At 37.2% G+C, this 12,257-nt stretch overlaps 1 protein-coding gene across 8 annotated transcripts in view; it reads left to right on the top strand.

Annotated features, from left to right (window-relative positions):
* The window catches only part of HIPK1 (homeodomain interacting protein kinase 1), a 49,224-nt gene that overhangs the window by 20,123 nt on the left and 16,844 nt on the right, over positions 1–12,257 (top strand). For all 8 annotated transcript variants that reach the window (XM_023222817.2, XM_023222815.2, XM_023222819.3 and 5 more), the window contains exons 3-8: positions 3,795–3,918; positions 5,648–5,767; positions 6,562–6,648; positions 7,622–7,806; positions 8,116–8,278; positions 9,050–9,275. In XM_023222817.2, the coding sequence (XP_023078585.1) occupies positions 3,795–3,918; positions 5,648–5,767; positions 6,562–6,648; positions 7,622–7,806; positions 8,116–8,278; positions 9,050–9,275 (905 nt within the window). The remainder of the gene's footprint in view (positions 1–3,794; positions 3,919–5,647; positions 5,768–6,561; positions 6,649–7,621; positions 7,807–8,115; positions 8,279–9,049; positions 9,276–12,257) is intronic.

The following is a 12,257-nucleotide window of genomic DNA, read 5'->3' as shown; positions in this document are numbered from 1 at the left end:
CCACCACACCCAGCTAATTTTTGTATTTTTAGTAGAGACTAGGTTTCACCATGTTGGCCAGGCTGGATTTGAACTCCTGACCTCAGTCTATCCACCCGCCTCGGCCTCCCATAGTGCTAGGATTACAGGCGTGAGCCACTGCGCCTGGCCTATTATTGCTACCTTTTAAAAAAGCAAGTTGTAGAGTGGCCTGGCCATTCTTTGTGACCTACCTTTTGGACTTCAAAATGTCTTTCTAGTATGGTAGGAATAGCAAAATCAATATGCTGCCCTCCAATTGATGCTTCCGAATGTTCTAAACCCAGTTTTTATTTTGGCACATAGCCAGTTGTGCTTCCCCTGCCAGCTATTTTTGGCACTGTCATGAACTTGGAAATTAATGATTCTGCTCACTAGGAGTAGAAAATTTTGTTCCTTTTCAATTTTAGAAAAGCTTTTATGTTGTTTCTGGGTAGTCTTACTCACTAGCTTATTAATGCGCTTGTCAAACTTGTGCAGTGTTAAAAACATGCCATTATGGTTGAGATTTCGTTGAACTCTGAAATTCCATCAGTAATATGTGCTTCTAGCCACCTGTAACAGGAATATCACTTTTGAGGGTTACTTCTTTTCTTTTCTCTTTTCTTTTTTTTTTTTTGAGACAGAGTCTCACTCTGTCACCCAGGCTGGAGTGCAGTGGCAGGCACCATGTCGGCTTACTGCAACCTCCGTCTCCTGGGTTCAAGCAATTCTCCTGCCTCAGCCTCCTGAGTAACTGGGATTATAGGCACCCGTCACCACACCTGGCTAATTTTTTATATTTTTAGTAGAGGTGGGGTTTCACCATGTTGACCAGACTGGTCTCAAACTCCTGACCTCAGGTGATCCCACCCGCCTCGACCTCCCAAAGTGCTGGGATTACAGGCGTGAGCCACCACACCCGGCCAGTTATTTCTTTGGTAAACAAAACCACAGTTCAAATTAAATACTACAAAAACTGATGATATTGGTGGTTCCACCCACAGCTGTTAAAAAGTGTAAGCCTGAAGAGGCTTGGGTTGACTGCTATTTCTATTTAAGGATCAGAAAAGCTTTCAGGCTCTGTGGAGTCCCCAGATTTACTGTTTTCTAAGGGCAACTATTTATGTATAAATACTAGGGGGGGATTTTTTTTCTTTACTTTTATGTCTAGTTTGCTTAGATGGGGAGGGATATTCTTATTTAGGGAAATTATATTCTCCATGCTTAATCCTTGCCTTCCCTCAACCCCCTGCACATATACACAAAGCAACAATAAGCACATATCACTTGAAAGTAGTTTCAGAAACCTAAGTATTCTGTGAGGAGACATGGCCAGTTAGATGGTTCTTCATGGAGAGATCTGTTTTCCTTTTAACTCCTGTTACATGAGGAATCTGGATCTGGATCTGGAGTGTCCTTATAGATTGTAATTCCATGACTTGTAAGAAGGAAAGGAAATTCTTTGGAGAAGATGATCAAGTGCCTAAGAGCTGAAATCTTGGATCCAGATAGCTTGGGTACCATCCTTTTTCTTTTGTTGAGACGGAGTCTTGCTCTGTTGCCCAGGCTGGAGTGCAGTGGCACAATCTCAACTCACTGCAACTTACGCCTCCCAAGTTTAAGTAATTCTCCTGCCTCAGCCTCTGAGTAGTTGGGATTACAGCCGCCCGCCATCATGCCCAGCTCATTTTTGTATTTTTAGTAGACATGGAGTTTCACCATGTTGACCAGGCTGTTCTTGAACTCCTGATCTCAAGCAGTCCACTCACCTTGGCCTCCAAAAGTGCTGGGATTACAGGCGTGAGCCACTGCGCTGGCCAAGAGCACCATCTTTTAGTAGTTGTATAGCCTTCGGCAAGTTACTTTAACCTCTTAGTGCCCAGTTTCTTCATCTGTCAAATGGAGATAATACTTTTATTACATAGAATCTAAGGTGCCATTGATTATAAGATACAACATTATTTTTGTATCACTTAGAAAAGGAAAAGCACTGCCATTAAACTAAAATATACCATCATTTGTAAGAATCCTCTTAATTTCAGAGGTGCTGAAATGTAAAAAGATGTGTATCTTAGAATTGATGACGTATAATAATAATACTTTGATAGGATTGTTGTAAGGATTAAGTGACTGAACATTTATAAAGAACTTAGAACAGTGCATGGCACACAGTAGGCACTATTTATGTGTCATTTATTATTATTATTAGTGTTACCTATTATTTTCTTTTTGAACCCACTTATTGCTTAATTAGTCACAGTTTGACAATTGCCCTTGTATTCCACCATGTCAAATATAAATTTATATAGATGAGTATGTACTTTTACTTACTGAGAAACAGTGTAATACATAATATACTCAACTCTGGAGCCAGACTGCAGGGATTCAAGTCCTGGCTCTGCCACTTACTGACTGTGACTCTAGGCCAATAACTTAATATTTCTTTTTCTCAGTTTCTTCTTATATAATGGGGATAATTCTATTTTAGATATGTTCATATGTATAAAGGTCTGAGTTTACGGATTACCTTAGTCATCTTTTTAAGGTTCCCTAGCGTTTTATTTCTCACTTGGACTGTTAATGAAAATGAATATTTCTAAAAAGCACACTGAAAGTTCAGAGTTTTAAAATAATGGTAATATAATAATGTTATTATATCTAACACCTATTAGTATTTACTGTGTGCCATGCACTGGTCTAAAAGCTTCCATATATTTATTTAAGCTTCACAACAACTCTGCGTGGTGGGAACTCTTACTGTCTCCATTTCATAGATGAGGAACCTGAGGCACAGAGATATCAAGTAATAACACCCACAACTGTTAAATGATGGTACTAGGATTCAAACCCTGACAGGCTGGCTCTAGAGAGTGTGCTGTCAACACCATGTCTCTTCAGAAGGCCTTTCTTATTTTTTTTTTCCAGAAGGCATTTCTGTCATGAGGAGTTATTTATTGACCAGGGTTTTTTTTTTTTTTTTTTTGGACTGTCTTGCTCTATCACCCACACAGTAGTGTAGTGGTGTGATCTTGGCTCACTGCAACCTCTACCTCCCGGGTTCAAGCGATTCTTTTGTCTCAGCCTTCTGAGTAGCTGGTATTACAGGCGCCCACCACCACGCCTGGCTAATTTTTTTATTTTTAGTAGATTCGGGGTTTTGCTGTATTGGCCAAGCTGGTCTCGAACTCCTGACCTCAGGTGATCCGCCCGCTTCGGCTTCCGAAAGTGCTGGGATTACAGGCATGAGCCACTGTGCCCAGCTGACCAGGTCTTTTAATTGATTTTGTGTGTGTGTGTGTGTGTGTGATTGAAAAGTTTCTAGGAATAATAATAAAAAAGATCTATTATCCCTTATCTGTGATTGCAAAATTCAAAAAGCTCTCATAAACGAAAATTGTTCTTTAAGTTTGGTACAAATTCATTTAATTGGCAAGACCTGACTTGAACCATTGTAAAGCTATTTGAAGTCTTTATTTAGCCAATTTAGTATGACTGTTCCATGTTTTGTTGCAGAAATATTAATGTGTTTGATTATAGAGCACTGCACTGAACTCCTCTGGGATTATTATATAATATGTACTTTGTGTTCTGCATTACCTTTCTGAAATTCAAAATATTCTGTATTCGAAAACACATCTGGCCCTGAGTTTCAGATGATAGATTGTATACCAAAGATTTTTTTCCATTTCATTGAATAAATGTTCCTTTAGCTAATACTAAAACAGGACTTAGTCATGTAGTTAATTTTCCCAAATAATGTTTTTTTTTTATCTGATATTTTTTGTCTTTGCTAGAGCTCCTGAAATTATTCTTGGGTTACCATTTTGTGAAGCTATTGATATGTGGTCACTGGGCTGTGTGATAGCTGAGCTGTTCCTGGGATGGCCTCTTTATCCTGGTGCTTCAGAATATGATCAGGTAAAAGTGTTTATTTGGATGGAAATAGAATGCAAGTAGTTACTTGTGAAATAGATTCTAGAGAAAGAGAAGTACTAAGTACTACCGAAGTATTTATATAATAGGGAAAGAGTAGTCCAATTACTACTAAAGAACTTTTTAAAGAATAGTAGAATTTTCTCTTCCTGCCTTTTAGGCTAAAGTATGTTTGCAATTCTATAATAAAAAGAAGAATTTTATATTACTTAAGGTTGATACTTTGCTAGATCTGTAATGATTTATTAGAGACTTAACTTTCATTAACTAATGTGCTTTGTGAGTTAGGAAAGTAGAGTAAGGATGAGGAACTGGAATTTTAAGAGAACTTCTACTTACTCAGAGCTATTATAATTTTCCTTTACACATGATACACTGAAGTACTTTCTTCAGACTGAAACACTTTAGGTCCCAGAAGCTGTGACATACTGAGTCTTTAAGATAGGATTTAGAAAGGAAGTCATCTGAGTTGTAGTAATAGATGATCTGTATCTCAAAATAGACAAACTTTAGGAGATACACTATAATTTCCTAAGGAATTTGTCCATTGAGGGAAAATGTTTTACCATGGAAGTAAATTGTGAATTCTCATTTCTTGTTATTTTTTTTGAGATGGAGTCTTGCTCTGTCACCCAGGCTGGAGTGCAGTAGTGCGATCTCGGCTCACTGCAACCTCTGCCTCCCTGGTTCAAGCAATTCTCCTGCCTCAGCCTCCCGAGTAGCTGGGATTACAGGTGCCCGCCATCACGACCAGCTAATTTTTGTATTTTTTAGTAGAGACGGGGTTTCACCATGTTGGCCAGGCTGGTCTTGATCTCCTGACTTCAGGTGATCCACCCGCCTTGGCCTCCCAAAGTGTTGGGATTACAGGTGTGAGCCACCATGCCCAGCCTTCTTATTTTTAAAAAATGTTTCTACCCTTTATGATGTTAGCTCCTTGAGGGTAGAGATTGTTTCATATCACTGGTATATCCTCAGCTCCTAACACTGTGTCTGGTACACAGTAAGTACACAAGTTTTTTTTTGTTTGTTTTTAAGTTTTTATTTTTTTAGAGACAGTCTTGCTCAGTCACCCAGGCTGGCGTGTAGGCGTGGTCGTAGCTTACTGTAGCCTCTGGCTCCTGGGCTTAAACGATCCTCTCACCTCAGCCTCCCAGACGGATGGGACTACAGGTGCATGCCACCTTGCTTGGCTAATTCTTTTATTTTTTGTAGAGTTGAGGATCTTGCTATATCAGCCTAGGGTGGTCTCAAACTCCCGGGCTCAAGCTGTTCTCCTGCCTTGTCCTCCCAAAGTACTGGGATTACAGGTATGAGCCCCCATGCCTGGTCTATATTGCCAAATATCTTTACATGTCCATAAATTTACTTCTACCTTATTTACAATGTCTGCGTGGTATTTTGGTTTCCAGTTACAGGATTTAGAAAGGAAGTTATCTGAATTGTAGTAGATTCCACAGATTTGAAGTATTAGAAGTCAACAGGAAAAGCAAAGATTATAGCCAAAATTTTCAAAACTGGATTTCCTTGTAAATAATGGATACAGTAGCAGTGGATGGGTTAGTATATATAGGTATTTACAGATAAATTTCAGTTGTATTGATTAAAGAATTGATTTCTTCTTTTGCCTAAAGTTAATAATGTTTTGGTGTAAAAGTCTTTAATAATTTCCCTTTTCACTTCAAATAGATATTTAATGGTTTTGATGTTTCAGATTCGTTATATTTCACAAACACAAGGCTTGCCAGCTGAATATCTTCTCAGTGCCGGAACAAAAACAACCAGGTTTTTCAACAGAGATCCTAATTTGGGGTACCCACTGTGGAGGCTTAAGGTCTGTCTTCCCTACTATCCTTATGATTCCTATACTCCACCCCTCACTCCCCGACTTTGAATTCAAAGTTTATTAAATTCTTCAGGTAGAGGAGGGACAGGAGAGGGGGAAACATTTTGAAAAATTATTTCTTTGTACCTGTTTGGCCTTATCCTTGGTTGAAAAACAAAACATTAAGTGCTAGTTCAGTTGGCTGAGGTTATTTTGTATATGTTCAATCCGCAGCTGATAGAAAGTTTGGAGAGTAGTGCTCACCATTAAGCGATAGGACTAGAGACATTTAGTAATGACTGATTTTTAGAGAATTCTCAATGAATGTGATAAAATCACATAATTTTCTAACTGCCCACATTCAGGACTTCTATATTTTTTCTTGAAACAAATACCTGCTTTTTACTTCTGAGCCTACTCTGTCAGGTTCAGAAATATCTGAGTAATTTGACTAACTCTGTGACTGTGCCTCTGATCCTGTTGAACAGTTAGTGTTTGAGATATCAATTCATTTCAAAGTAGCTTTAAGAGAATAATGGTAGTGTCCCTTTTTACCTGACATTCTTCAGGAACTGTGCTGTATCATTACTTGCATGTTTATTTTATCACTGTTGAAAGGGTAGCTAGATATCAAAGTCACATCTGTCCACTGGAAGATTTTCTGGTTGTGAATTACTTTCATGTTTGCCATCTGTGGTTGGCAGGGTGACCACACTTGTCTCTTGTATTCTGGCTTTAGTTTTGAATAAAATGTGAAAATAACATACAGATGGAATTTAAGGAGGAGAATCTTTATTTTATAGACGCCTGAAGAACATGAACTGGAGACTGGAATAAAATCAAAAGAAGCCCGGAAGTACATTTTTAATTGCTTAGATGATATGGCTCAGGTGAGTACGGAAAGTTTCAGAAAGTCAGACGTTTATTTTTAAGCAGAGACACACTTCTCTTGATTATACTGAAGACAAATTTAATGTTATCTTTGTAGTATTTGTTTTCAGTTTTTATAAAAAATGCATTAATCTGCCATGTATTAAAGGAACATTTAAATCCTAACCAAGTATATTTTTAGAATTACATATTTCTCTCTTGCTTTTTACTTAACTGGTCTTGTTACATAGCAGTGTTTTAAAATATTATTGAAAGTTTCTTGTCCCATTTTCTCAAATACTTAAGAGCTATATTTATTGAGCACCTATTATGTTACAAACTCTGAACACTTCACACTTACTTAATTTTTTCAACAGTAGAAACTTTTATATTTAGGTAGTAACAATCACTATTGCTTAACTACTTGTTCCAATTTTTTTTTTTTTTTTTTTTTTGAGACAGAGTCTTACTCTATTGCCCGGGCTGGAGTGCAATGGCATAATCTCAGCTCACTGCAACCTCTGCCTCCCGGGTTCAAGCAATTCTCCTGCCTCAGCCTCCCAAGTAGCTGGAATTACAGGCATGTGCCACCATGCCCAGCTCATTTTTGTATTTTTTTAGTAGAGACGGGGTTTCGCCACATTGGCCAGGCTGGGCCTCGAACTCCTGACCTCAGGTGATCCACCTGCCTTGGCTTCCCAAAGTGCTGGGATTATAGGCATGAGCCACCATGCCCAGCCCCCAAATTTTTAATGACAAGAAATTGTTTAGCTTTCTTCTACCACTAAATTTAGATGAAGATTTTAATTAAGCAGCATAAAAAGAGCTTCCTCCTGTGAAAATGATTACACTTTCATAAAAAGAATTTCCCCGGGTTTCTCTTTTGATCATAGTTTGGAGGGAAACACAGACATAGTTTGGAGGGAAGGCAGCTATGTAGTGTCAGTGCTAAAGGTTAAGGGAAGAAGTATAATTCTGAATTTTCTTTGGAAGGTGAATATGTCCACAGACCTAGAGGGAACAGACATGTTGGCAGAGAAGGCAGACCGAAGAGAATACATTGATCTTTTAAAGAAAATGCTCACAATTGATGCAGATAAGAGAATTACCCCTCTAAAAACTCTTAACCATCAGTTTGTGACAATGACTCACCTTTTGGATTTTCCACATAGCAATCAGTGAGTATGGAATATTCTGGGGCTTTTGCCATGTGGTTCTTTGTTGAGTTACTGCCTTAATAATAGCACTATCAAATGAGCCAGCCACTTTGGTGCTTATAAATCTGGCTCAGCAGTGCTTTTCTTTCTCACTGAAACATCATAAGATAAAAATTAGATGTGTATTTTTCTTCCCTATGATTAAATAGATTCTTGATTTATTTTATCTGAAAGTGATTGGGGAAAAAAAACTTTGATCCATGTTCATCTTGAGTTATTTGCTGTTTAAATCTCAGCATTCATTTAATGAATCTTTAATCTCTTTTTCAGTGTTAAGTCTTGTTTTCAGAACATGGAGATCTGCAAGCGGAGGGTTCACATGTATGATACAGTGAGTCAGATCAAGAGTCCTTTCACTACACATGTTGCTCCAAATACAAGCACAAATCTAACCATGAGCTTCAGCAATCAGCTCAATACAGTGCACAATCAGGTATTCAATAAATAATTTTGGAAACTCAAGCTTAAGTGGGATAGAAACTAGTAAGAATACAGGGCAAGGTAAAGAACCAATTTTTGTTTTGGTGGTCTTGTTGCTTCTTAGAAATTCTCTACTTGACAAAAGTTGATGGAAAACAGGGTAGACTGATAATACCTACCAGGCACAGGCTAACTAAAGTTAAATATAAAGGCCTAATCCATGCCCTCATATGTTCAGCATCATCAAATAAATGGAGTCTGACTATTGTACTACTTACCGCTGTTAGTTGTACTAACTTTAGCCAAATGACTTTCTCCCTATTAGGAGAAGGATTTTATATCTCTTGTTACTGTATTGAAAGGTTTCCAATCATTAACTTTAAGGGTGGTTTTGCATTTGTTTGCTGGCCAGTGATATTTACATTTAGGTTTGTTTCTGAAGATGTAAGCTTCCCAGTTTCTTGACTGAGTGTCCTTTTTTAATGGAAGAGCCTATGAGATTTGGTGAGATCTTCCATGTGGCAATTTTTGTTCAGAAGTAGTTGGGGTTTGTGTAGCCACAGCCAACATAGAACTATTCTTTTTTTTTATTTGCTTATTTGACCTTATAATATGCCTTCGATTTAGGGACTGGGAAAGTTTCTTAAGCAGAGAATTATTTCAGAGGCAGCTAACATTACATTTTAAAACATTATTCTAAGTTTTTCTGGATAAATTCTCTATAAGTAAAATTATTGTGTCTCTACTTAATACAAGTGTACAAATATAATCCTTTTGTTTTTAGGCCAGTGTTCTAGCTTCCAGTTCTACTGCAGCAGCTGCTACTCTTTCTCTGGCTAATTCAGATGTCTCACTACTAAACTACCAGTCAGCTTTGTACCCATCATCTGCTGCACCAGTTCCTGGAGTTGCCCAGCAGGGTGTTTCCTTGCAGCCTGGAACCACCCAGATTTGCACTCAGACAGATCCATTCCAACAGACATTTATAGTATGTCCACCTGCGTTTCAAAGTAAGTGGGGAAACTCCTGTATCATATGGTATTATATCAGACCTACCTGCTTCAGCAGCTCTAGTTGTTTAGTTCTGATCTTTACAAGTTTAAACTCTGTCTCTGATGATGAAGGTAACTAAAATTGGGTGATATCACAAAATGGGTTTTCCCTTTTTACATTGGCTATTTATCTAATTATGATGCTATCTGATGCATTATAACAGCTCACTTTATGTTTCCTTAATTGAATTGCCTCACACCAGTTTCTTGCCCATTGAGTCCTTGTGTCAATGTCATATGTCTTGTATAAGCATGTATCTGTCAATATGCAGAATCTATACAACTTGAAAAAAATTCATTGTAAGCAGAATTGCTAAATATTGGATCTTATTTCCTGTATCATTCTATTATAAAAATTATGTTCCCAATAAAAAGTGATTTTATTCTAAAATGTAAATACCATGTTTAAGAATGTGGAAATGTCTTAAATTACTTAAGGATAGAACAATCATTATTTACTGAACTAAAAAATCCTACAGGCTGAGGTGCTTGTGTGGGGCAGGCATTAAGATTATCTTCTTCAGCTTATGAATCATACAGTTTCTGCAAACTCCTGTCAATAGAGGAACAGAATAGCTGAAGGAGGAGGCTGAGTCCCTGTGTTGCAATACGATTTTAATTTTCACATTCCCATCCTTCTTAATTTTCACATTGTTGTTCTGTAATCTAGTCTGTCCAGTTTCTTTTTTCTGTATATGGGAAATGTGTGTTTAATCATTTGGTAAGCCATTTAGAAGAATGTTACTTTAAGGCTAAAATCCAATGACACATTTGACTTTCCCAAGAGAAGGTCAGTGTCAGTACCCTGTGAGAATAAACCTGGATTCAGGTGTCTCAAATAACACTTTACATAGAAGCAGGTAGCATTTTTGCCTTTTTACATCAATTACTTATTGACTGTGACTCTCTTGTTTGTTTGGTTTCTGACAGAGTTGGAGCAAGCAGAAGGAAAAGAGGGGCTGGCTAGGGAAGTCTGAGAGATTACCAGGAGGACAGGAGAGCAATAGTGATGTAAACCAGGGAGAAACCACAGGGAGAGTGGAGGAACAGATTCAAAATCCGTAAATGCACATTTAGCCTAACTTACCAAATTATTTTCTGCATATGCTTCATGATAGTAAATTCTGTAGTTGGGGTTGTCGTATGTTGAGTGATTCTTCCACTGAGCTTAGCAGATTAGTCACTTTTTTCACCACTTTTTCCAAAGAGTTTTATTGGAACAATTTTCAAATGTGGGACCCTGAAGTTTTTTGCTGCTTCTCAGATGATAAGAGATGAAGCAGAAGAACTTTTGAGTTCCTTTAACAAAACAAAAGGTAAACTAAAGAAGTTAGAGGGGAAAAGTGGTATAACCCTTTTTACTATAATTAGGTAAGTATAAGCTTTGACATTTTTCCTATCTAGGAAGTATAAATAACCTGAGGAGCTAGTAGAGCATATTTAAAATTTTCCAAATGAAAAGGGAGTTTTAAAATTAAGGTGATGATGATGATGCCTGATATGTATTATTATATGCCAGATAATGTTCTAACTGCTTTTACATGTATTAATTTATCTTCACTAACAATTCTAGGAGGTAGGGTAATGTCATTATCTCCAATTTATACATGAGAATTTTGAGCATGGTTCCTTCATAGGCCCAAAGTCCTATAACTAATAATTGCAGAACCATGATTTGAACCCAGGCAGGGGAGTTCATAGCTTCTGTATTTTGAAGTGTTATTCCTCATTGCCTCTTAGTTGCCAGCCACCACTGTTTGCTCATTTCTGTGCAGCAATGGTCTATTCCAGGTTGCCCACTTTTCTTGGACCATCTGTTTTTTTACAAGATGCCTATACTTACAGGAGGATAGATCCTCATCAGTTAGGCAGTTTATTCTTTCCATACTTCACTGGTTCTTTATTTAAAGGACTATGTTCAATAAAACAAAATAATAACAAAAAATGAAACTATAATCCTTTTTAGGTCAGGAGCCAGGGAGAACCTTCCAACAGTGTTGCCTTTTGTTAAATTCTTTGTTCCCACTTTTGGGCTCAGCCTAAAGTACAATAGCAGTCTAATACATTAGAATCACATTTGTAGGTCAGTACTATAAATACTACTTTTCATACTATCCTGGTTGGCCAAAATAGATACACATTTTGCTTAGTAGTAACTACTATTCTGTAATTTTGTCACTTGTGCTTTATCTCCCGGGGGCCATAGATGAGCTTCTGAAGTAAACATTTCCTCCTAAATTTTACCAGTTTGTAGGAGGCTATTATACAATACCAATGTCTTGTAGTTAGGCATGTATCCATGTCCTACTTTAGGCAAGAATTTTGTGTGGCTTAGCCTTATTAGATAACATTGCCTAATGAAGCATGGCTGGCAACTTTTTAATCTTGATATATGAATTTGTTACTTTTTATTTTTATACAAGTAGAACTTAAAAAGATATTCCGATTTTACTATGCCCTCTTATTTTGTACATTGCTGGATTGTATTTTTCTTCATGACAGCCTGTTATTAAATTACTCATAAATTACTGAAGTGGAAAATTAGAAGACTGACTTGCTGAAAACAGCAGTATTAGGTCTATGAGTTATGCTCATTTGATTCCTCCATAGCAATACTAAGAGAAATTAGTTGGTGATAGTTGAGAAAATGTCACTGAAGGAGTCTTTAATTAAAATCTTTATATCCTTACTTAACAAAATTGCAGATATTAGTGACTTGGAAGTATAATAGAAACTTAAATTCTTTATATTGCAAGTTTTGATAAAGTACAGAAGCAACTGAAGACTCTCAAGTCTTGGCAAAAAGAATTGTCTTTAGTTGTGCTTTTCCCCAGAAGGAGATCTGTTTGTAGGAAAGATTTATTCAACATTTGTTCTAAGAGCATAATGAATAAAAAATAAGACATGGTTATTGTTGTAAAGGCACTGTTACAAAGAAGA

Source organism: Piliocolobus tephrosceles, chromosome 1 (genome assembly GCF_002776525.5).
Source record: "Piliocolobus tephrosceles isolate RC106 chromosome 1, ASM277652v3, whole genome shotgun sequence".
Lineage (NCBI taxonomy): Eukaryota > Metazoa > Chordata > Mammalia > Primates > Cercopithecidae > Piliocolobus > Piliocolobus tephrosceles.
This window is presented reverse-complemented; position numbering and strand designations above follow the sequence as displayed.